At 42.0% G+C, this 27,002-nt stretch overlaps 1 protein-coding gene across 1 annotated transcript in view; it reads right to left on the minus strand.

Annotated features, from left to right (window-relative positions):
• Positions 1–27,002, minus strand: part of LOC115020216 (dystrophin) — a 227,062-nt gene that overhangs the window by 74,366 nt on the left and 125,694 nt on the right. The window contains 16 exon segments of the mRNA XM_029450175.1: positions 267–437; positions 534–689; positions 768–941; positions 1,631–1,741; positions 3,414–3,575; positions 7,839–7,964; positions 7,966–7,989; positions 9,147–9,281; positions 10,904–11,086; positions 12,707–12,877; positions 12,949–13,104; positions 13,649–13,762; positions 13,850–13,961; positions 14,529–14,629; positions 20,442–20,587; positions 23,191–23,383. Of these exon segments, the coding sequence (XP_029306035.1) occupies positions 267–437; positions 534–689; positions 768–941; positions 1,631–1,741; positions 3,414–3,575; positions 7,839–7,964; positions 7,966–7,989; positions 9,147–9,281; positions 10,904–11,086; positions 12,707–12,877; positions 12,949–13,104; positions 13,649–13,762; positions 13,850–13,961; positions 14,529–14,629; positions 20,442–20,587; positions 23,191–23,383 (2,235 nt within the window).

Here is a 27,002-nt window from a genome sequence, read left to right on the forward strand (position 1 = left end):
TCATTCCTCATCCGTTAAGCCAACGTTGGTATCATGCTAACTGTGTTGCATATAGAATGCATGCACAGTGGTACAAACGTCTTTTAACTAAATATATAAAAATAAACTGGCTACACACTATATCCCATAACAGTGGCCGGCGAAAAACACACAAAATCAACTTTTCTCCGATCTCTATCCATCTGTAAAGAGATGCATTTCCTTACACAAGGCAGCGTACTGCGTACAATATCCAACCAAGGTGTATATATATGTGTGTGTCGTACTTGTGCCCATGCCACCTCAGCCTCCAGGTCGTTGGGCATACCGTCCACAGACGAGCGCTTGGTCAGCTCAGCATCCGTGGCGGCGAGCCACTCCGTCAGCCCGTTCAGCTCCTTACGCAGCTTCCTGGACAACTTCAGACTTTTCTCCAGCTCCAGTTTACTCTCAGTTACCTAAACACAGAAAACAGACAAATCATGTGTAAATCTGACTTGTATGATCGTGCGTGCCTTAGCTATGTGTGTGTGTGTGTGTGTGTGTGTTCTAACCTGTGAGCCCAGCTGGTTGTAAAGCAGTTTCAGGGCGGTCACCCTGTCGTCCAGCTCTTTGGGCTGCTCGGTCTGCTGCCTCTGCACGATCTGCCTGCCTGTTTTTATCACCGTCTCCACCTCCCCTTTCACTTCACTCAGCACCTTGTACAACTTCTGTTAGACACAAACACACAGCAGGGGCTTAACAAAGGATCAAACCACGCATTCACCATATCTGCCACGATGACCCACCATGCACTGATCCAGCTGTGACTGCACCACGTCCTGCTCCACACTGCGGATGTCCAGCACCCCCACCTGGCTTTTGACCCCAGCCAGCAAGCGCTCGCACTCGGTCAGCCGTGTATCGTAGTTTGCCGGCTTCTGGAAGAGCCGGAACTTCGTCCACACGTCTGTGAGCATTTTCTGTGAAAAGGAAGAGACACAGAGATACTGACATGCCCTGCAAACAAATACAGGATCAGCGCTACAGGGAACATCTTGGGTGCTATGCTACTGAATGGCACAACAGCTGGGAAAATGTATCTGCTCAGATCAACGTGTTGGAAGAGAATCACACTCACACCTCTCCTGCTTACATTGTGCACAGCTGGCACAACTAGGATACCTTCATTAATCATTTAAATCTCCTGACAAGACACCAGCATTTATTGCTAATGGTTCAACTGATCTTTTCTACACTGACTAGCAAAAACTCAATTTTGTTTGTCAAGTGATATGTCGGCCTAAAGACATTTTCACGGTGGATCGGTAAAAAAAAAATCTATTTTTTAAATCCATACGTTATACTTCCTTGCCAAAGCTTGGCACCTTACTCAAAATGCAACAGAGATGAGAAGGAACACTTCCCTAAATTTGTAGTCTGCTGACCCAACCCACGCCGACTCAAGTGACATCACTTGAGGTCATTTGTAACACAGCTCCACAGTTTAATGTGGGAAATCAGTGGGGTTCTCATTTAGCCCCTAAAAAGGTGATTTCAAGGTTTTCAAATGCAGGGGTCTGAGAACACGCTGGGTGTACATTTATACAACACGTGTGTCCTTCTCTCGCTGTATTTGTGTGTTTGTACATGTGCAGGTGTGAGCGTGCACCTGGGTAAGATCTATCTGTCCCATGACCCTCTGGGACGGCTCTTTGTCCTGGTTCTTCTTCCTCATGTCTTCCAGGGTCGCATCATGGCTGCTCAGCTCCGACTGAATTTTCTGTTAAAAGCACACACACACACACACACACACACACACACACACACACACACACACACACACAAAAAAACGTCTTTATATAAATGCAAAATTAGGAATAAAAAGGATAACACATATTCTTTTTAAGAATGACAGCCAGAAAAAATCTGTATTAAATATGTTTAAATAGTTATAAAATACAGGAATTTAGTAAAAATTGAGATTAAGATCTGTCTGGAAAGTGAAACTAAAGCCAATAAAGTTGTAAATGGAATGATAGTGCACCTCCCTCTGCTGACCACAAGGGGGCACGAGGCATCAATGAGAGATGAGAGAACGCTCAAAATCTTTAATAACCTGTCACCCTCTCACGCACACATACACACACACACACACACACACACACACACACCCCTCTCTCTTTTTAAATACCAAGTGCCCTGTAATCACATATGCTCATCCACACCCCTCTAATCCAATCATTCTCTCATCCCCAGTGTGTGTTTTTATGTGTGTGTGTGTGTGTGTGTGTGTGTGTGTGTGTGTGTGTGTGTGTGTGTGTGTGTGTGTGTGTGTGTGTGCGTGTGTGTGTGTGTGTGTGTGTGAGGGAGAAATAAAGTGATCCTTTGCACCTGTGGTCTACAACCCACGTGGAGGTAATCTCTCCTTCCCCTGTCACACACACACACAATCTCTCTCATGTTTCCATCACTCATTCGATCATTGCGGGCCATTATTTCAAGATCTACCGTCTGATTTGTTTGGAGGAGTGTGTGTGTGTTCCGGAGAGAAAATGAAAGGAGATGTGTAGAAGAAGTTGGGGAAAGAGACAAATTGATGGAGGAATGGTGTGTGTGTGTGTGTGTGTGTGTGTGTGTGTGTGTGTGCATGTGTGTGCATGTGTGTGCATGTGTGTGTGTGTGTGTGTGTGTGTGGGTGTCTGTGTCTGTGTCTGTGTGTGTGTGTGTGTGTGTGTGTGTGTGTGTGTGTGTGTGTGTGTGTGTGTGTGTGTGTGTGTGTCTGCTCTTGCTGGCCGTGTCCAAAGCAGCTCTGGGCTTAATTAGGACAACAGAGAGAAAAAAGAGCATTTGCCATTCTCTCTTGGGTTCCTTTGCATGCACACACTCACACTCACACACACACACACACACACACACACACACACACACACACACACACACACACACACACACACACACACACACACACACTGTATAGAGTATTTCCACTGGGCTGTGCTTCTCTTCTTTCTCTACCTGTGCACACAGCTGTCTCTTAATGATGAAATCTGACAAGGCAAAAGGCTCGACAGTGTTTCATGAGTCAACTAAAACCTGCAATTACTGAAAGTAAATTGGCATCTTTATTCTCAAATACTGGTACATCTGACCTACAGCCTGGCCTGGTCTAATTACTGCAGGTTCGGATGTTTTTTTTTTAGGTCTGGTTACATCAAAGCATCACGACTACTTAAGTGTTTGTACTGGGAAGTTACATTTGGTGAGATTGCAGACATCTCTGTAATGACGTGAAATGTTCTCTCAGTAGCCGGAGTTTGTCCGTTCTGATCTACTGTAGAAACACAGCGGTGCAACATGGTATATTATATTCCCCCTAATACTACACACTTGCCCTTTAGGTTCAGAGGTAAATCATACTGAACCTTAGTCCTTAAACACACACAGATGGCTACCTGAGCCTCCTGTGGTATCTGCAGGGCGTCGATATGATCAGCCAGGTAAGCAGTAAGGTGGCGGTCGGTGTTGGCCAGCGAGTCCTGGATCTGCCTCAGTGTCTTGTCGTTCTCCTGCGCCCACTGGACACTCTTCTCCAGCTCCTTCTGCCTCGGCGCCGCCTGCGGGAACACGAAACCAAAAACAGACAAACCCATAAAGTAGACTCTAAATACAGAACACAGTAGATGTTCCCATGGATTCCTACATTTAAATCTACAGCTTGTGTATATAAAAGCAATTTCCCATAAACAGTAACTTAAATAACCTGGACGGGTCTGAAAAGTGAAGCCAATGAGGAAGAGTCTTAAACCTGCATTCTCTCTAATGGCCAGCAGGGGGCGACTCGACTGGTTGCAATACAAAGTCCAGTTGTATAGAAGTCTATGAGAAAATGATCCGACTTCTCAATAGATTTATTACCTCAGTAACTGTTCTCCTGACGAGTTCATGGTCTCAATTTCTAGTCTCAGGTCTTCTTCAATACAGCAGGGTGTTCATTATGTCATTATGGTCTCATTTAGGGTAAAAGCAGGGTATTTAAGGGCTTTAGGGCGTGGCTACCTTATGATTGACATGTCGCTACCACGTGTCTGGGCGTTTTAACTGTATAGTGTGTTTTCACTTCATGAAAGTTAATTGTAACATATTAGTCGCCTAAAATTGTTGTTCAGCGTTCAGTTGTTCTTAGCACCACCCTTTAATGTCCCTTTTGGTTCCAAAAAAACTCCAAAACGAAGACGGCCAAGTCCACTCGAACGCGATGATTGATTTGATTTAGCACTTTATCAGCACTTTAAACACTAGTGTGCTGAAACCTTTAGCCTTTAAAGAACTGCTGCTAGCTTGTGTAGGTCACAAGCAACACACAACCTACAAACAAGTAGATACACAGACAGACACAAGACATGTACACAATACACCCCCCACACACACACTCCCCCTGCATGTACCCTCTTGAAGAGCGGTCTCCGGGGTTTCTCTCTCATGTTGTCTCTGTGTGACCCACAACATCAACACCACCGTCGGCACGAACAACACAAACAACCAATGATCTTCTGATGTCTGTTGTCGGCGAAAAGTCAGGCGCTTGGCAACTACTGAAGTGTTTCCTTTCTGCTCTTCCCCTGGCGACTGCATACAAGATCAACTATTACACAGAGCTGTTACATCACAAACATGTGTGTTAGAGTGTGTGTGTGCGTACAGGTGAGCATGCTAAGCTCATGCGGAAGGATAATGACTCTAAATATAGCCCTGAGCCTGTCTAACCCTCATGTCACACACACTCACAGTACTCCCAGTGTTACCATTGGATGCGTCTTAGTTGATAATGTATGAAATGAGAAGTTGAGAGAGATTAAATATTTAGACAAACATTGATAACAACCTTCCCTTTGGCCATGTACTCCATTTCCCTGGCAATTGTCGGCTCATGAATACATATTCTCATTAAACACTCAGTTTTCCCTTATTACTTATTTCTCTCTCTCTCTCACACACACACACACACACACACACACACACACACACACACACACACACACACACAGTCACAAATGCAGTGATTGTGAACAGGAGAGATAGAGGATCACTGTTTGCTTAACTGCCTCGTGTCAGAATCGCCGTCAGCTAAGCGCGCGCAGCGTTCTCCGCACCACACTTCCTCTTATTGTTTTTTTACAAGAAGCTTTAAATTAAAATGGCAAACACGCCTCTTTGACCTGAGGAAGTGCAGACAGAGATATATGACAACATTCTTTTTTCTTTTTTTCATGACTGGATTTATCTCCACATAAGTTTTAAAGTGGGACATTGATATAATGAGATTATATACTTATTCTACTGTCTCTGCATTTATTCGGACGCCTTTACTTAGATTTGAACTCAATCTGTTGCAGGGGAAGTGGAGACTAGTCCACATGCAGCAACTCAAAGTGAGCTGCTATGAATGCATGTTGCACCCGAACATACATGCACCTGTTGACAATACTCAAAACTGAAGTTGCTCCATGTCTGCAAATATTTATACATTTCATTGCGGGAAAAGCATTGGCACTATAAATAACATTATTAATGTGTTCATCCTATTCAGTTCCAGGTGACAGAGCCATAATGTTATTAGTTATTATATCATATCATATCTCCTCTCAGTATTTAATTACGTTGGAGTAAGAGTTACCTGTTTTTAGAGTCATTTATTTTTTAATAATTAAAAGGTGTTTTTAGAGACCATTCAGGGTGCCTGTTTTAATAAATAAAAGAGAACCTCACTGCTGGTCAATTTTGCTCTACTTTTTGTCTTTTGCCTCTGGTAGGCTGAAAAATGGTCGCCCATAAAACTGGCGATCCAAGAGATTTGACAAGTGTGTTCAAACAAACAGATCAAGTTTGAAAAAAATTGATTTCAAAAAAAGAAATTCCCCTCAGGTCAAAAAAGGGAACAAATATTAAGGCAATGTTTTGGTCTCTGTGTGCCTTCGCTCGTCCATCTGTCTTCCCAGAGATACTCACAAACACCCGCGTCCCGTCTCTGAGCTCCTCGTCCCCGTTATAGATGACAAACAAACAGGGCTCAGAGCCGCCCGGCCTCACCTCACATGCATACATGCTGACACACACACAGTCAAACAAAGGACACCAGCTTCACATAATACACACAATGAAACATCCTCAACAAAAATACAAAAAAGTCTGAAATAAAAGACTGTCTCACACACACACACACACACACGCACGCACCATCTCTGATGGGTAGACAAACAAAGGGAGGCTTATCAGGCTGCAAGGAGAACATTAATCTGGTTCTATTGTGAGGGAGGATCAACCCAGTGGGCAATGAGTGTGTGTCTCAATGTGTGTGTGTGGGTGCAAGTGTGTCTAATCTGTCACTGAGCATCACCACAAGAGGCAGAGAATGTATTGCTGCCGCTGATGATGGCTAGAAGGGAGGGAAGGAAGATGTTGAATTAGGAAGAGGGCGGAGAGAGTGAAGAGGTGGAGAAGAGGGAGGAAGAAATTGATGAAGAACAGGCAGAAGAAGGTGGGACGGAAAGGGAGGAAGAGGAGGAGGTGGGGTGTGAAATAGAGGAAAAGGGTGGAAAGAAAGATGACGAGGAAGTGCAAAAAGAAAAGGAAAGGTGTGATAAATGGAGGGGGGATAAGAGAAGAGGAGGAAAAAGGGAGGATGGCAGCAACTAAGGATTATATTATTATCAATTAATCAAGCTTAAATTGATTTAATTAATTAATTCTCTGGTCAATAAAATGGCAGAAAATAGTAAAAAACTGTTGCCAAAAACTTTTCTGTCTCTCAACTAACTGATTAATTGTTTCAGCCCTCGGATGTGAAGGAGGCATCAACTTAACAGTGACATACCCAAACTCTATGGAGCTCATTAGGATTCAGCTTTCAAGTTTGAATTATTATTAAATGTAATTCCATTATGTTCAGATGCCACTGAGATGGTTCGATAAACTCATCAGAGGCTCGTTCAAGTAACTCATCTTGCAGCCAGTTGTTATAAATATGCCTAAAGTTTCCAGCTGATCACCGTTAATTCACTAGTATCGCCGCATCAGAACTAAGTGAAAGTGCCAGGAGTCAAACTGTGATTGTAAGCAAAGAGGGGCTTTCTCAGCGTCAAATCATGGCTAGACGGTGGCTAAAAGGTTTCCAAAAAAGGTTTCCAAAAGGACAGTGCATGGAACTCTAAAACGCTTTGCAGAAACTGGATCAGTTATATCCAAAGCACGATCCGGCAGCCCAAAGGTGACCTCGCCATCGGAAGATCAATACATCAAGCTTAGTTCCCCGAGCAATAGAAAAGCAACTTCATCACAGATATAGAATTTGCCAAATAAAGAAACGCAACACTCCACTTTCCTCCTCAGTCAGCTGACCTCAACGCACTTAAGGACTGAGAAAGCCAAGCATCATAACAGGGGGGGATCAGATTTGGCACAAACTTGTGGAGTCCATGCCAGCTCCAGTGCATGATGTCATTAAAGCTAAATGGGTACATATGAGGGAGTTCAGGTAGAAGGGTGTCATGAGAGAAACATGGTGGAGTCTTTATCACAACGACGACGCTCTGATTCTGATTATGTGTTTATCTTGCAGTTGCATCTCCAGCCCAGAAGTTTATGCTGTGCCCAAAACTTTTCTCTCCTTTATGGTGAAAGCTTTGGCTGTCAATCACAACATCGTAACATTGTACTGTAAAACTCGTCCGCAGCAAACTTGTGACAGTGACAGTCCCACAATGTGACAACTGATGTTTATCGAACAACAACATACTTCATCTAAGAGCTGAGTTCAGCAGGCAACTTCACAATGTGATTAACATAATATCCTGTTAGTTTATATGTTATATGTTTCTCACCCTCGCCATAAGCTCATCCCATCGTGTGTTGAAAGCATCCAGTTTTTGCTGTATCAGTTCATCCAGAACGCCTCCGTCCATTAGCGTCTGAGCCAGCTCCCGAATCTGGTTCCTGTTGTCCTCCGGGATGCCGCAAAAGAACCTCTAGACTCTACACACACACACACACACACACACACACACACACACACACACACACACACACACACACACACACACACACACACACACATCAAAAACACTTGATCATACCACTTTGAAATGTCTGTAGTTTCAATTTAGTGAAACCACAGAATAATATGCCTTTGGTGGTAATGGATTTTTTTTGTTGCATACAAACTGATATTTCTTTGTATGAAGGCTCATGGTGAGACAGGAGAAGCATATAAATTATGCAGAATAAGAGTTTTCTGTGATGACATGCAGAGGCTAAAAGAGGTCAATTTAGCCCTTTGCACGTCTGACCTCGGTGCTTTACAGCTTTTCACATCTTCTAAAATCTTTGCTGATGTCAGTTTAGCAGAGTAAAACACAGCTGAGTGGGCAGTTATTTGCATTTTTGCCGTGCTGCACAAACTTAAATGAAAGAATGCATCCTGGTCGAGAGGCTTTAAGCTTTTTTGCATTGTTTAATCTCACCAAATCCCTGGATGTCACAGGCAATCTGCAAAAGCAGTTTAAGCAAATTATCAAGTTAGGGTCAACATATAAGCCTTACACTTTACTTCATCAAGGAAGCACCAATGTCTCTAATTGCAAGATTCAATGCAAATGCCAGCGGATTAACTTTTTTTTTTATACATACTTTTTTCCTGTGTGTATGTGTGTGTCTTACATCAACATCCTCAACTGATCTGAGCAACAAATGTGTCCTCGGTTTATAGCATAAACTAATCTTTGTGAGTTTAATGTGAAGCAGCAACAGCTGGAAAGCTTCGGTTTGCATCAGCAGTAACTGGCTGACATGATCACAGACAGAGTTCAGTCTCCAGCACGAACCCAAATGTGTTCAGCCAATCAACAAGAGCGCTTTGTGGGAGGAGACATGCAAGGTTTGCTGCTGCTGCTGCCCAAACCCAACAGTGAGGGCGGCTCAGTGCTGGTGTACCATGCAGTGAGGATGCAGTGAAATGCATCTTGGGATCCCTGCTCGCCGTGTATCTGCAGGATTTAAGCAGGCTAAACCCTCAGCATAAGGTTTGCACATTACCTTCTTTTACCTGTTCTCTATATTCTGTCCAAGTCTCTTTAACATAAAGTCTTCTTGCATATATGTTCTAGTCACCTCCTCCTCCTCTTCATACTCACATCCAGCGCCTCCTGCAGCTCCTCTGCTCCTCCCTGAAGGTTCTCCGTCTCGTCCAGCTTCTGCTCCAGCTGGTCCAGGAAGGCGTTCTCCTGCTCCAGGTAGGAGAGCAGCTCACACCAACACGCCCACACCTCCTGCAAAACACACACGCAAAATCATCAGGAGGCACAGGCGGAGACAAGAGATCGAAAAGGATTAGTGAATTGATTAATAAATAAACCAAGTCATTTTGACATTTGGAGAGACAGACGGGCGGACAGCAGCAGAAAAAGACATAGTGAGGGTGAAAAAGAGCAGAAGTTTGAACGGCTAAAAATATCGAGATGCAGAGGTAATTGCGTCTCAAGAAAATGAGGCACAAAGGAGAGCTGGAAGATGGAGAGGAGACTAACATCGAGGGAGGACAGAGAGGGAAGAAGGGGGAGGAGAGAGAGACAAGGACAGGTGGCAGCGCAATAGATCTTAACTTTTCTCCTGGCATTGTTTTGTATTCACTTATTCAGCATTGGTGCGGCCCGTCATATCAACATCTGTTCAACAACAACATGTTTGATGACTTTGTTTCCGTCTGCAAATTAGCAACAGTTGCCTCTGTCTGGATCAAGTGATTGAGTCGACTTCCGAAATGTAAAATGAAGCGAAATTGAAAAACAGAAATAGCTGAAGTGCACGGGGGGAGAAAAAGCTTTTCAAGATGCTTAAAACTACTAAGAGACGCCCACTTGTGCTCTACCTGCCCAAAACAAGAGCAAAGGACAGCCAGTCTTTGATGTAAAACACAGTTATAAGCTTTATAGGATTCTTCTTCACATGTCAGGGTTATTCTTCCAACATTTCAGCACTGACATCAATAAACATGACAGAGAGTCCTGAGGTGCTGGAGGAGCACACACAGACAATCTATTACTTTTAATACGATCAACCTCTGGTTTGCATTAGAACATACATATGATCTTACTACTTTATGTAATATTTAAGTGTTTTTTTAATGTGGGGCACTAAGGTATCACATCTATTTGATCAGAAACATGTCATCAAATATTACAACTTGTGAAAATGAAAAGATGTGGACATTTTATGGCCATTGCAGAGCAGCAGTAACTTGACTGGATTTAATGGTAATATTTGGTAATCTTGAACAAAACTCCAAACTCACTTTAATAAAAAAAACATAAACCATTAAAAAAGACAGAACAAATATAGAATATATTCAACACCACGTCGATAGTGGTATCTCGCCATGCAGATCATTTTTAAATCCGTCTGAGATTTCTGCCTCCAAAGCTCAGAACACACTATGTACTCTACACTTCTCTGAGGGAACATTTTCTGCTGAAGAATAAATCCCCCAACATGTATTCATCCAGCTAATACCTCAATCACTTGTGATCACCTCAAGCCTGAAACATGAAAACATCTTGTGTTCATTAAAACCTACTCGATTCTGATGAAGCTTACAATTCCAAGGTCACAAGGGTAACGTCTCAAAAATGCCAGAAAAACAGCCTGGAACGGTTCTGCTCGACTAACCTCGCTTCGCCTCGACTCATCTATTATACACTCTGTACATTCTCACACTAATCTACCCACATACACAGCAACATGCCCTCCAGAGCTGACGTATGTGAGCTCTGTGGCCTTCGCACGACATGGAATGGCTGTTTTTACATTGGGGCACACATGAACACACACACACCCCTCTCTTTGTGTTTGTGAATATTTGTCCAAATGATCACAGAGAAGATAATGTTCGTACCTCCAGAGTTTTACATTTCCCATCGAGCCGGCTGCACAGGCGCTGGTAGTTGGCCGTCAACACGTCCAATTCAGACCGCAGGGCATCGTGGGCCGTGGGTGGAGCCTTGGCAATGAAACTGTTGACACTGTCGGTCAGGAGTTTGACCTTTAGCTCCTTGGAGTGGACCTCTTCCTGGGCCCTCTGATAGAGGGACAGAGAGAATGAACATGTGATGTTTGAGACACTTAAGGACCTTCAGGTTTATCTGATTTAGTCTGTCTGCATTGGCAAGCCTCGTCAAGTCGATAAAACTTTCAAAAGTCATCTGGACAGTGAAAGAAAAGAGAGACAGTTGGCAAGAGACACAGACAGAGAGCGGCTTAATGGGTAGAGGGATGGATGCACAAACAAATGAATCAATGTATCTTCTGTTGACAAAGCCACAGAGTGTAAAGGGACAGAGAGAGACGGGGTGAACAACCAAGACAACGAATCGATGAATGAAGGAGGCTAGCTAATACTTTCCCAAATGAGACAGGGGGGGGGGGGGATTAAGAGAATAGGCGAGTGAACTGATTTACCAACAGAGTTTCCTTTAAGCTCGGAGCAGAAAGGGGGAGAAAGAGAGAGGAAGAGGAGGTGAAAGCATGGTGGAGGAGGGAGAGATTAGCAAGAGCAAGCCGAGCCAAATCAATTTTTAATTTTCAACTCGACTCTCAAGTAAACTTTTTCAGGAGGAGGAGTGAATGGAAGGGGACTACTACTGCCAAGGCCTTTGGGTTTATAACAAAGCAAACACATTTACATCACAAATACATCGCAGTAAGGTAAGGAAGTTGAAGGCAAAAAGAAATGGTGGCCGTGAATAGGAGATTTTATGCAATTTGATACAACATTGGGTAGAGAAGAAAAACAGACACAAAGCAGTGAGTGAAGGTACGGGAAGATAAAGAGAGGGAAAGAAAGAAAGAGCTGGTTTTCACTTCAACAATGAAAAGAGACGCAGGCAGGCGGGGGAGTTATCGACCTGAAATTAACCAGGATCAAGAGAATGTGGCGGAGAAAAGCAGATTCATAAAGTCAGTCAAATCTGGGACTGCACTTTGAATATAGAGAAGACTGAGATCGTGATTTTCCTGAAAAGGCCGAGATGTCCCTTCAGGGCTCCACATCAACATACACTATATGGACAAAAGTATTGGGCCAATCAAGCAACCCCATTGAACACCTTTGGGATGAACTAGAACAGAGATTGCGAGCCAGGCCCTCTCGTCCAACATCCAACCACAGACACGTTCCAAAATGTTGTAGAAAGCCTTCCAGAAGAGTGAAGCTGTTATAGCTGCAAAGGGGGACCAATTTCATATTAATGCCTATGAATTTGGAATGGGATGTCATAAAAGCTCCTGTATGTGTAATGTGTAGGTGGCCCAATACTTTTGTCCATATAGTGTATGTAGAACTAAAACTAAGAAAGGCAATGTATATGTGGCTTAGGAAAAGAAAAGAAAAGGAAGACTTCTTCAAGAATCTACAGAGCGATCCAAACCTGGTGAATATTCAGATCCATAAAAGTAAAGCTAAATTAGTTCAAATGGTGTCAATGTAACAAAGTGTAACTTTGCCAGGAACTCCAAACACAAGAACCTATAAAAAATGTACAACTCTTTAGTGATAGAAATATTATTATAGAACAGTTCAAGGTTGAAAAAACATAGAACCCAAATACCAAGACCCACTCTGAGACCAAAACAACATTTTTACTTGAGAAAAAAACTGCCATTATCACAGAAGCAGCAGTATACCGTCCGGTTTACACACCTTGAGCTCCTCCACGGCCTTGCGTAGCTCTTCAGGCGTCTTGTATGTGAAATCTCTCTCCAGGTAGTCTTCCTCGGCCTGGTTGATCCACTCCTGCATCTCCTGCATCTCCTTCCTCAGAGCCATGGTCTTATCGAGGCCACCTTTCAGAGCGGACTTCTTAGCATAGGCCTGGATGGAGGAGAGCAAAACTCATGAAACATGAAAGCAGGAAGCACACCCTCTAGATTGAGGTCACACACCTGTTTGCAGACGTTCTCCCACTGGCCGTTGAGTTCGTCTAGCTCTTTCTGGATGTGCACGGCAAACGGTGGCTCGGCCTCTTTCTTTAGGTACAGACCCACTTCATTGATGCCGTTGACGCTGGGTTGGATGGTGTGGATGTCGTTCACCAAAGCCTGGCCAATCAGTAGCAGGACGAAGGTTACATAGGTAGAATCGTGACCGGGAATATTTCAGAGTGGATCATTTTTGTGTTAATGAGAAATCCATGGTTACATTTTTTTACAAGCACAAAGGTGTTTAACTGCCCACTTTCAATTCCTGCTTTATTTCCATGAGGGATACTTTATAGACTTTGGGGTATTTTATGAACTCTTCGGGTTATTTTATTCAATATCTGGGGCATTTTTATCCCAAGAACATTTTACTTCACTGTATTCTGTATAAACCATTCTCAACCTTTTATCAACCTGCATTCTGAGAATCGAGAACTATTGTAGTGATATTAGAGATACAGTTATCAATATCGGAGAAGGAAGCGTGGGAATGGATTAAGTGCAGCGGAACTTGAGACGATCGAGGCCAAAAGCGACCACTCTGCCGGATCAAACGCCACCAAGGGCGGAGCAACTGCCGCAGGAAGAGATAAAGCTCGGCAGGCTTTACCACGGCCCAGCCTGCTCCTGGCTGATCCGGTTGCAGGATGCATGGTTTCCTCACCGTGCACTGCTCCAACTGTTTCTCCAGAGCTTCAGAGTCTCCCAGTGCCGGCCATTCCTCATTCAGGAACACATCCACATCTGCCATCCACTTCTTCAAAGTTTTTACGTCATTCTGGTGGAGAGACAGTAATGGGTATTGAATTTGGAGATACGTCCGGCAGATCAAGTCCTGTATTTCTTACTTGGTTGTACATCTTACCTCAAACTGCATTAGTTTGGCCATTAGCTCCTGGATTCGCTGGGCGTTGTCTATAAGGGTGCTGCCAAGTCGTCTCCAACGCGCCATGACCGCGTCCATCTCGATGCGATACCTACAGGAAATTAGAAGAGCTTATATTGGCTTGTGACATGGCATATTTTTTACCTATGCATTACTCCACCTTAAACAAGAGCCGTTTTACTATTGTATACCATCATTGACCGCTGACTCCTCACTCCTCTTAAACGGTCGGTATCTTGTTTCCGCTAGGAATTAGGAATTGTTCCTGTCCAGATTTGCAACGCCGAGGTTAGTCCAGTACTGTTCTTGATCTACTTTTCAATCAACATGCATATGCATATGATTGTGGTTGAGTGTGAGTGCGTAGCGAGAGAGAGAGAGAGAGAGAGAGAGAGGTTGCTAGGCTCAGGGCAGACAGGTGTTGGTGATCGTAGCAGAGGGAAAGGTTAGCAGTGAAGTTGTCTAGTAGCAGTAAATATAAAGGTTACAGTTGCTCCATAAATAAACACAGCGGCTCCTCAATACCCAAGAAGTTCCTGCATCTTGCTGACCAGCAGCTGGGAAAGAGTGAAGACAACACTCTGCTCTGCCTCGGTTGTAGATAAATGTATTTATTCAGACCCTTTTGGATTACATAGGACTTTATTATTTTCCTTACTTCTGGCTGATGTCTGATGGAGCTTTCTGGAAGACCTGCTCCACAGCTGAGGTCAGGTAGTCGATCTCTCCTTGGTGTTCAGTCAGAGCCTCCTGGAGGGCCTGGAAGGGGAAAGAGAGACAGTGGAAATAAGGCGATACAGATGTAAAATACATTATACTTTCTTTTTGTGTGTGTGAGGATCTATGAAAACACAAACAACAATTAAATTTCATCACTTCAATGTCTCCAATTCCATAAGTTAAGCACATTTACCCGGTTTGATATTGTGGAAAGAGTTGCCCGGAGCTCCACAAATCTTATCTCACGCCAACATTTCCTTGACACATTTATCAACAAGTACAAGCACAGCAGGAAACTCATATCCTCATGTGATTTATCCGATTACCATCTATCATGTGTGCCATCAGTCACGTAAATGCCATTGAGCCATGCTTTGGGCAAAAAGTAATTTTAACAGCTTGTCTGTTACATTACACAGCATTTATTGAGTGGGGTGAAATGGGAGAGTGAAGGATGACGAGCACAGTTATGAGGCTGCCTCTGTTAACATTTTATAATGAAAGCCTTTTCACACCATTTGATTTTTGCTTACCCCGCTGTGCAGGATGAATAATAAGTGGACAGGTAAGGGAATTCCCGGTGAACTCTAGGTGGGTTGCACAGGAAGACTTTGGGGGAGAAAGCCTCGTTCACACCAAGTTGGCTCAGAGGCTTAGTTTAGCTTAGTTCAAGCACAGCTCCTGGACAGGACATCCGTCAGTTACTATTACCCACAATCCTTCTGCTGCAACACTGAATCCCAAGTAGGGAGGCAGCTCAAAGTTTATTTTCCTTTTCTTTCCTCCTCTGTCTCTCTCTCATTGATTTGTATCAAGCTCCATTGGAAAGCAGGGTGTCACATGGATAAGGTATTTTTCAGTTACTGACTCCCACTTTCAGTTGGTATGATATATACCATTAGACTAGAGATATTAATATACCATAGTTACATAAGTCTGGTTTGAACGTGATGGTGCCTTGGTCTCAACACTGTAATGGCTGTAAAGGCTTTTACTTTTTATCCAGCAGATACCATACAGCTTGTTACATAGTCATCAAAATGCCATTTAAATAAAGATTATAATCCACAAACTGCCTTTAGCGGGTGAGTACTTTTGTAGTTTGATTGTTTAAGCTAGCAATGCAAGGCTAGGGTGCACTACACAGCATCTTCACATCCAGACTGTGTCTGTCAGTACTTTAAAGCTATGTTTCACTGCATAACGCTCTTGTTGGTCGGAGGTAAGTCGGACGACTGTGATCCACCCAAACATCTTTGTTTCACTATCAGACAAAATCCCTTAATTTCTTCAACGTCCTCCCTAAGAGGTGTTGCTTGGTGATGTTATAACAGCGTCACACTACCTGCCTGACAACAGTCATAGTTCTCACTGCCACAAGAGCTTTTTCTCAGGTAGACATGAGAGGTTTTTGGTACCCTTCAATATCTGCTAGAAATCAAGGAGCGTAATTGCTTTATGGGTTATAAAATTCAATTATTAATCTGATATGACTAGAAGTTAAACTGGGAGAATGTGACTCAACGTTAACTAGACGTGTCATAGAAGTTGTTGAGAGGATCACAGAGCTGTGAGGTGAATATCTCTGGGTTTGGGACTGTTGTTTAGACAAAACAACGAGACATTTGAAAATGTAATCTCGGGGTTCAAGAAGTGAAGTGCAGTCCTCAATCAGCGTATCTATACAGTCAACCCCTACTCACTTCTCACGACTGCTCAACTGCAAATCAATCATAAGATGTAATAACAGCTAAATAATAGGAAGTGATTGAATGCTCCAATCAGGTCTTTAATAATTTCTACCAGTAGCTGTGGATTATATTAATAACCATCTGTCACTCAATTCAACCAATCAGGGCTGTTTTTAATATCTACTATAGTTCAGGTTTTTCTTTTGAATACAAGGTCAGGATTCAAGCCAAGTTCCCACCTGACAGGAACACTCATTACTTTTACTGAACACAGCAACTCGAGTGAGAGGCGATACTGTCGCCTGGGTAAATGAAACGTTTCCACTCGCACACACACACGTGAACACACATGTGGAAGTCTCTAAGAGCCGAGTGAGGAGAGGGGAAAGGGCTGTGCTGAAAATTAATGACAGCTTATCAGTATGCAGAATGAATTCCTAATTATTATCTACAATCAACTTTAATTAATCGCATGCTACAAGGCTTGATCTCCCTGCTATGTTACAAGACCATTATCAAGTTTAAAGAGGGGGCGCACGCACGCACGCACGCACACATGCACACACACACACACACACACACTCACACTCACTCACACTCACACACACACACACACACACACACACACACACACACACACACACACACACACACACACACACACCCCTTCAGTTGAAGATAGAACAACAACAAAGTAATAAAAACAGAACAAAATACCTTGTTTGTTTACCTGGAAATACGGATAAACAGTGACAAAAGGAAAAATATGTGAGTGTGTGTGTGTGTTTGCGTGCGTGCGCGTGTGTTTGTGTGTGTCTGTAGGCAGCTAAACAGAGACACTGATTTGCTCCGCTGGGATTTTCTCACCCGCCTCTCATAATTGCAGAGTTGTAGACAAACACACCAACAGCACACCAGCTCTGGCCCGCTCTCTGCATGTTAAGCAGATTCAAGTCTGGCTTCACAAAATAACAGATTTCCACTGAAATTGAAATTCTCTCTGCTTGTTTTTCAGGTTTTCTGAAGGCAGAGTTTACCTTGCTGCTGCTTTACTGTAAATGAAAGACATCCGTTAACAGGATACAGGACAGCTAACGACTACATGGTGTAAAAGTAATATAGTTCGTATAGTTTTTTTTTATCAGCATCTTGGTTCTTTAATTAGATCCATTCATTCTTACTACTGAGTTTAGAGCCAGGACATACATTAGAGAGGGGTTGTTAAAGGGCCTACAAAATCATAAACATGAATTTCTACTGATGATAGTAAATGCTATTTGTGGTGTAAAATGATGTGTTATTTATGACACAATGATCGCAGTATTTAATAAATCATGATTTAGTATGTCGACCACCGATGTTTACATTGCCGCTACCGGAAACACCCGACGCCGTGTTCTGACGTCATAAGTAGAACACAGTCCACCAGTTGAATACACAGACAGCACGGCAGAAGCAGCAGACGTGGCGATGTCGGACTCTGGCTCGGATATTTCGACAGAATCGAGTGACAGTGAGTCGTCAATAGACTCGTTGCACCTTCAAGAAGAGGAGTTTATTGAAGAGGATGCCGGTGTCGTGGATTTAGATCATGCGGGCGAGTTTAATGTGGTGGAAACAGAGAAGCTCGAGACACAGTATTCAAGATGGAGACACAGACGGGAGCGAACATGCGGATGATGGTGACGGTGATCCTGGATTTGGCGGAGATCCTCGGCGGCAACAGAACACAGACAGGTATATACATTTGACTATAGTTCATAGAACTTCCCAATATATAGTAAATACATCATAATACAACGTAACATTATCCTCGATCGTAAATAGATCGCAAGCTATCCTATATATATCGAGTCGATAGTTTGGTTTCCTTGAATTGTTATGAACCCGACTAGTTGTACGCAAATTGCTCGATCACTAAATATTCAATTACTTCTCTACTTGGACACATCGACGTCTGTAAAGCTTGATAACTGGATTCTTTCTCGAAGTTTCTGCGGTTGAGGTTCTATCGTTGTGTCTGATGTCAAACGTCATATATTATGAGGCTGTATATAAAGCATTAGCTATTAGCTAACAAACAGACCGGAGGACAGCGCTGGTTTATAAAGTATAGTCTGTATACTGACCGTCTCACGGCTGCCTATAGTAGCCCGAACACTTACCAGATGTTCATGGAAGTTACGATGTCGTAACTTTACGAGACTTACGTGAAACGGGTAACAAGTTGCTACTAGATAGATCCGACCTCCGTACGACCATAACAGGCTTATGAGCTGCTTACGAGCATATATTTATATATATATATATATATATATATATATATATATATATATATATATATATATATATATATATATATATAAACTGGAATGTCCCACCTCAAACCTCCTTTGCTATTACCACTTGGTTATGTCTCAAGCTAATTCAGTTGAAAACATCCTCTTCTTTTTAAAAGGACTCTTTGGCAAAGTATTTTTATGTTTACAGCAGTGATTTGGGGAGGTTCCTGTGTATCCGATGCATTCAATTTCCGCACTAGGTTGTGGGTATGAGTCAGACTCTTGGTTAATGGTGCATGTCATCTGCTTCCTCTCCCTTCTTTATCCTGGGCCCGCTACCGCAAAGAGCAGCGGAAAAGCATCCTTTAAAAAGAGTGCTGCTTTGGCAGTTTGGCATCGCCAGAGGCCATATAACTTTACTACTCGTAGTAAAAACTGATTACAGTGTTATACAAGCCCACAGGATTATAGAGCCAGCACCATTTTGGTGTTTTAATGCGATTTGTATATATTTCTGAGCAGCAGTGTTGTCAAGTGCGTACACTGTTGACTCCTAGTGGATGATGGGCTTATAGTACACCCACCTACCTGCATAATTACCTGTGATTCATACCAGATACAGAGCTGCTATTGTACCTCAACTACACTACAGTGCACGACTCAAGCCTTGATAAGTTAACTGATGAGCGAAAATAGTTAAAACAATGGAAGCAGGTTAAAATGTTAAACTGTTGCGTAACAGATGTTGGAATAGTCACAGCTGAAGTTGAAGCTCTTAAGGAGTTTTAAGCGTCAGTTGAGCACTGAAAGGGTTTAAAGTATCAGTAACTTCAGCTGTGACCAAATGCAGTTGAAGTGCCAGAAGTCAAAGACATGAAAGCAGTTGATACGTCAGTTGAAGGTTAATCACTACAATGATGCATCAGTTAATGTGTTGAAGACAGTTTAACTGAAATGTAAAAGTAAGGGATGGAAGCAGTTGACTTGTGAGTTAAAGACCAAGAGATAAATGCAGTTGAAGCGTCAGTTGATGTGTAAGCACAGAAAGCAGTTGAACTCTCGATTGAAATGTAAGAGACGAAAATAATTGAAGAGTGAGTTCAAAAGTATGAGATGAAGGCGGTTGATGTATAAGCACTGAAAACAGTTGAACACTCATTTAAAAAGAGAGCAAGAGTAAAAGATGAATGCAGTTGAAGCGTCAGTTGACGTGTAAAGGCCCGGACACACTAAACCGACGTCACAGAACTAGTGGGGACGGAGGCCAACTGTTGACACACGTCGCCTGTGTCTTGGCTAAAACGTGGCACTTAAACACACCGCTAAGACTACTACTACTAAGACTTCTGGCCAACTAGAACGTACGTAACATCTGAAAGTAGTTGAAGCGAGTATTGAAATTGTCGAAGTTAAAGTGCAAGATCTGAAAGTAGTTGGTCAGGTGTAACAGGTGAAAGTAGTTGAGGCTGAAGTGCAGGCAAATCATGCTGGGTTTTTTTTCCAGCAAAGGAAAGCAAGAAAGGTATGAAAGAGGATGGAGAAAGCTGAATTATTTTCTTTTAATTTCCTCAGTTTTATCAATTAATTTTATGCATCTGAATCTACTCGGTGCTATAACTTCCCTATTGGATTGGAGCTCAATATGCTTTCCCCTTCAGCTGCAACATGATTACCATATAAATACTGAAAGCTCAATTGAGATGTGTGAATAATTATGTTACAATACAGTTAGTAGCCCATAGTACTGTATGTTTTCGCAACCCCTTCATACTGTATGAATTTAAATCGGCACATAACCTCAACTGATAATAAGATAGGATATTAAGACATGAATATCACTCATCTGCAGACTAAGCGTGTGAATGTGTGTGTATTTACCTGAACGTCCTTCAGTCGTTGTTCCATTAAAGGATACTCTGTAACAGCCGTGGATGGGATGGACAGCTTGGCCTCGCACTGTTGTAACCATGCCAACAGTGTCGATATAGTTTCCTTATAACGAGCCGGGGGCAAGCTCTCCAAAACTAGAGACAGACAGAGAGACGGAGAGATATGTCAGAGAGGCTGTCAGGCTCTGATATTGAAGCACTGTAAACTGCAAAGACTTACAAACACTGAATTCTACTTTTCACTTTAATATCCAAACCTATGGACAAATACCATCCTGAATACATATTTCATATTTACAAATCTTCTATCCTACACTGTGAGAAACTTGCTGATGCTGATGTGTTAGGAAAGTTTGTGTCTATGAAATAAGTGTAGATTAATTTCATATAATTCGTAATTGTGTACAATTTGAAAGAAGGCATTGAAGAAAAACAGCCCTCATTTTTGCTGGGATGTGCTCCATTTCACTTTTACCCGATTTCGCTGGGCTGGAATTTATGGCATTTTCCTATCCTGGTTCTGTGCTTCCATATACAATCATATCTCTTCCTTGGCCAAAATTAGGTTTGGAGTGCCTCATGGGACAATTGTGGGTCCTTCATTCATTCATTTTATTTACCCTATATATGCTTACTCTGGGTAATACATTTCAATGACATTATGGCTAATTTAATTTCTATGCTGACAACACACAGCTATATCTTCCAGTAAAGGCGACTAAGCTTGATATGCTGCACTTCTCTCATTGGTGGTCCTCATATATTTCTTATTTCTCACGGCTCATATGGCACCCTCTTACTTTATCCAGTCATTTCTAACCAGCTTTGTCTTGTTTTATTCCTGTTTTCAGCCTAACTAGCGGCTTGGCTCTTGGGATGGAAATGATGGTCTGTCCACCACTTTGGTCTGGACTGAAATAACTTATCAACTACTGAACAGATTTCCGCAGTATTTTCTAGATATTGAGAGGTTGAGCTCCATCATCAGCTCAAAATCATAATGTGTCCAGTACTTTGCTTTATGACCAAATATCTGCAAAACCAATGACACATAAGCCTCAGCTGTACTGTATTTCATGCTAATTAATAAACGTTTGCATGCTAACACGCTAAACTAAAATGGTTAACATTGTAAAGACTATTTTATAATTTCTTTTAGAAAAGGGCTCTGTCAATAAAACATGTTAATATTAGTTTGTGTTAAATGTAATATTTCTGGGAACATTTTCCTGTATGTGAATGTTTCACATGAGAAATGTTGTTTTCTTAATTTTGAATACTTCCTGCATTCACTGCAATTTATGACTTCCATGTTTCTTTCTGGCAAACCTTTCAATTCATTCTCATAAAGCCGCCCTGATTTTAACTGACTTAAAGAAACGTTCTGACCTGACTTCATACGCAGAGAGAGAGAGAGAGAGAGAGAGAGAGAACATTCCCTTCTATAGGCATCTCAACTGAATTTAAATCTAATCCATTTGTGTGTCCTGTATGCATCCATGTGTGAGAAGTTGAATGTGGGTTTTGGATATCTCACCCCTGGCGTGTGTGAGTAAAGTACAGGGTGTTGCATGATGGAAGAAGCTGTCTGAGTGAGTAAAAAAGCAGGCCGTCAGCATCTTTCTCTATATTATCTTTCTTCCCACCCTCTTAAATCTTTCTTTCTCAATGTCAGTACAATTTTGTCAGTGGCTACACTTTTTGTTTTTCTCATTTCTTTCCATCTCGTGGATATAAATAGCTCTCCGCTCTTGTTTTGTTACAGCGTCTGTCTCATTTAGCTTCTCTCCTCCTGATGACCGATGCTTTCAGCTTATTTTTCTATCTAATTAAGACTCATTGTCATTGTTTTTACAGAGAGCATCTTAACACACAGGGAGAGAAGCACTACACATTGGAATAAATGACTCGCTCCCACTAGCTGCTCAGCATGAAGAAAGGTGTAAAGGTGTAACCACATGGGTGAGCGCTGACTGACTGTTCAAACGCGAGTCACTCGACTTGTAAACCAGCTCTGAGATTGGCCTCGTGACATGTGAATGTCAGCATGTTTAGTGTCAGCATGACACATCCAGCGCTTATAATCATTGCCTTTGAAAGACATTTTCCTTCATTCTTTTCACTTGAGAATATAGATCGCTTGAAACCTGTTGAATGTGAAATGGATGTATAACAAAGGCCGGTCTTAAATTGGTTCCAGGTTTTCTGTTTTGGTCAGAACCGTAATACTGATTCAAATTGAATGCAAGTTTTTTTTGGGTTTATGTGCTTAGCAAGTAGTTTTAATTTAAATTAAATGACGTCGCCGATTCTGTAAAGCCAGCTGATTGTAGCTGCAGTTATAATTGGTCATTCATTTATCCATTTATCAGGTGGGTTACTATTGCAGTCCAAGAAGTAATCAGACTCATAACAATGTAACACTTCGTTTTTTGTCCGGATTATAGAAACAAGATACAACGTGTTTATTAATGAACTTCAGAAATGCTTGAAGGTGGATTTTGTTACCTTTGGAAAGAGTCAGTTTCACTTCCTGTTTCTCGTCTTTACATTAAGCTGCACTAACTACGTATTTATGGTATATCTGGACTTTGGCCGCACATTCAAATTTTTGTTTGATGTGTCTAAATCTAAATATGATTCCTGACAAATCTCCATAAAGAAATAAAGTAAAAGGCCAATTCTGCACTAAATGAATTGCTGGGATTAAGTGTTTGCAGTGAATCAGCTTCTCTCACCCAGTTGTAACTGCCTCTCTCTGGCCCTTAGTTCCTCCAGGATGATGTGGTAGTGCTCTTCGAAGGCACTGATGTCGGCGTCCAGGAAGACTGAAGGGTCCTCCTCCCCGTCCTTCTCATCCTTCAGCTGCTTCAGCTGCTTCTCTAGAAGGTCCACTTGAGGCTGCAGGGAGGCTAGGCGAGCGACCTCCTCCTGCCAGGAACAAGGATGAACCGGTCAAACACAACTCTGTTGTTACCATTGAGATTATGTGAGAAAAATATGGGAATATGTCAATACTTCTACAATAACAACTGATCTGTGGAAAAGTATTGTGTTTCATATTTAAAGCTCCACTCCATTTGCCTTATGCTTAATAAGTTGTATTATAAAGTTGATAATGAATCGGAAGCCAAGCAGGAAATTGGACCAGCTCAGCAAAAGTGAGATGTAGCTGTGAAACTTTTGTACAGAGAGGACAGGAAGAAATCTTTGCTCCGTCGCCACAGGAAGACGAGAGGAGAACCGTTGTAGTTGGATGATCTTTTCTATACTTTCTAACCTCTAGGTTTGTGTCCACCAACATAGTAAAAGCAAAGTTATATTCATGGTTGTCAAACTAATAAGTCCTTAATTTCAGAGGTAGATCAAAACTCATCGTATCATTTCTAGCTGGCAAACATTGATTTTGTCAATTGTAATGGAAATACTACACAGTCGTTATATTTTCATGTAACCTAACCGCCACAATTTCATGTTGTTTATTAATGCTAATTATTAGCCTTGGAAGTAATGCTAGGCTAACACTGTTAGCATGACGTGTAACACCCAATCGAAAATGTTATAAAACCCAATAATGTAACAATATATCCCGACTGATATTGTAAAAACATTTTACCTTTAAGGTGGGTCTTTTTTTTTTCTCTTCACAAACTGGTGATGTAATAATATAAAAAGTAGGCTTCTTTTCTCTGACAACATAATACTTGTAGGCATGTTAGCCTAAACACGAACATGTGAACAGGCGCCCATAGCCGCGCTGATTAGACGCTGAGCAAGGCGCCGTTACACCAGAGTGGATCTTAGATTGGACTCCATCCGAAGACGACAAAAGATGCAACATTAAGCATTCAAAAAGGCTTTCAAATAGAGTTTGAATGAAATGGAAAAAGAGTTGACCTTAATACTCAGGTACATTTAAAAGTATAAACCTTATGACTTTTACTCAATTGCATCCCCACATATTATGACGGGGAGATCAGAGATATAAAGAGAGGCCGGAATGAAAAGGTCTGAGAACCACTACTTTAACTGTAGTATAATTCCTAGGTATTATTTATGCCGCTGGTGATTTATATCCTAATTACATACAGCCTAACTGTTTAAATGTTATTACAATATCAGTCGGGACATTTTAATACATTATTGGTCAAGTAATTAAGTAATTGGGTTTTATTACATTTTCATTTAGGTTAAGTACAAATCGTATTCGATTGGAAGGCGTAATTACATTGCAGTTTAAGTTCGAGCCGACAAACACACCTTTTCATTTGTTTCTTGCACTTTTAGTCTCAAGTGTTTTAATCCACAAACACACACATACACTTCACCCCACCTTACCACTGACGCTTGTCTGACAGCTGTAGAGTTAAATGTCATCAGCCACAGATAACGTTGACAGAGTGGGGGTATCAGTAATAGAGCGAGCGGGCCTGATTACGAATATTGAGCTGCATGAGTAGTCTGTGTACCAGCTATGTGAACTACCGATATCGTGAACCTTCATCAGAGCTAAGCAGGATGTTATTCCAGATCGCTAAAGTTTCAGTTAACCTTTGAGGTCCGTCTGCTTACAGACTAAACAAATGACATTTGCCTGAACACACTATTCTGAGAGGAAACACTGGGTCCAGTACCATCTAAGGGACAACAACATTGGTAACAATCAAATCTGTATGCTAAGTATGAAGCTAGAGCCAAATAGTTCCAGCATATAACTCTCTTTAAAGCCACAGATGTTAAATAGTCAAATTTAGAGGTGCTGGTAGAACAATTTTCTAAACGGACGGAGCCAGTCGTCACGCTAAACTATGCTGTTGGCTCTAGCTTCATATTTTGAAGCCATTGTATCCGAAAATACACACTGTCCCTGCAACAAACAGAAGCACATATGGATGATGATTATGCAGAATGACGATCGCACTACTATGGCGAAGGCTTGACATGCTCTACTCTGCCTCTGATTGGCTAGCAGTCGTTGCCTTTGTTGGCTGGGTTGTTTAGGTTTAGGCATGAGGAGTGAGATCGGTTAGGGTAAGAATATCATGGGTAAGTCAGAGTAGGGCGGTTTGTACCCTCGCTGTCATTCTGCATAATAATTATCTGTATGTGTTTTCAGGCTTTGGGGCGGATGGAAATTATGAGAAGGACACGCACATCCCATAGTCCAAATCTAAAAAAAGAATGTCACCAGGCTCATCTAAAGCAATGAACTCATTTCAACTAGTCTTATCTAGAGGACATAAAAAGCAGGATGGGTCCAGCTGCAGGATGTAGCAGGTAAGGCAGGTTAACATTGACTGAACTGTCCTGGGGTTCAGGCTTTGAATGCAGCTCAGTTGTTTCCCTTTGTAACACTGAGTAAGTTAAACTCCAGCCTACGGCCAAGACACACACACTCCTTATTCATGAATAATGCTCTAAAACACAATCGTTTATAACCTCGACAGAATATATTTTCATAAACTGACAGTTGGCGGCATGGTTTGCCGTCGGGAAGGTAAATATTTTCTTTCCCGTTTAATGTAAAGATAGCAACTCAGAAAGTATTAACATGTGGGAGCGAGTGTGTGTTCTCCATTTGTGTCTATGTGTGGGCAAGTGGAAATGTGTGGGCGCAGCTCTGAGGGAAACCTTGTTTGTGTGAATTTGTCTGCAGAGGAAGCATCTTCGAAAAATCAAATTTTCTGCATTCTCTCTGGCTTCTTCTCATCATTTCTCTCTTTTCCTTCATCCTTCATCCATCTCCACTGGTATTTCTCTCTTACTTTTAAAGGAGCCGTCCCTTCTCTTATGTCTCTATACCTCCTTTTCAGTCTCATGTCCTCTCTTCCACTTTAATTATGTCTCCCCTCCTTTTAGAAGTATGTTTTCCCAGAACTGCTCGTCACTTCTCTTCTCCTGTTGTTTAGATGCAAATGAATGTTTAAATTAAACTCTTTGTGTGTGTGTGTGTGTCAATACTCCTGCTCTTTAAGCCGGTGACTCATTCATTCATTCTGACACGCCCCCGAAACTGCAAAAGTGCCCAATTAATGTTCCCTTTTTGCCATGTACCTATAAGTGACAACTATCCGCGGATTACTTTGATGATGAAGAAAACCTAAAAACCTGATGATTCTCAGGCAAGTTCTGAAGCGATAAGGAGCATTTATGGACATTTGTTTGCGACATTGGAAATAAAATTATTATCAATGTTAGTAACAGTGAATCTAAAACATATACGCATGTATAATCATTTTTTGACACATCTCTCCCTCTGCGTCCCTTGGGGAGGCCTCAGTTAGCTGAGAAAATCGATACCACGGTCGATCCTCATATCTGTACGAAGGCAGAGCCAGGAGAATCCTTTGACCAGCACCTTTACATTTAGTTAACACTTTGTATCTGGTTTATTACATCTGTACACCGAAGGAAAAGTATAAAAAGAAAGTGGTTTTAGGTAAAACTTTGGCAGAGCCACAATAGCTTTCCTCCCTTGCTTCAGTTAAGTTCTCTTAGTCTTCATGGAGACGATATTACGGATGGATTTCCTAATAATTCTGCAGAAAGT

The sequence above is a fragment of the Cottoperca gobio genome, chromosome 2 (assembly GCF_900634415.1).
Source record: "Cottoperca gobio chromosome 2, fCotGob3.1, whole genome shotgun sequence".
NCBI lineage: Eukaryota > Metazoa > Chordata > Actinopteri > Perciformes > Bovichtidae > Cottoperca > Cottoperca gobio.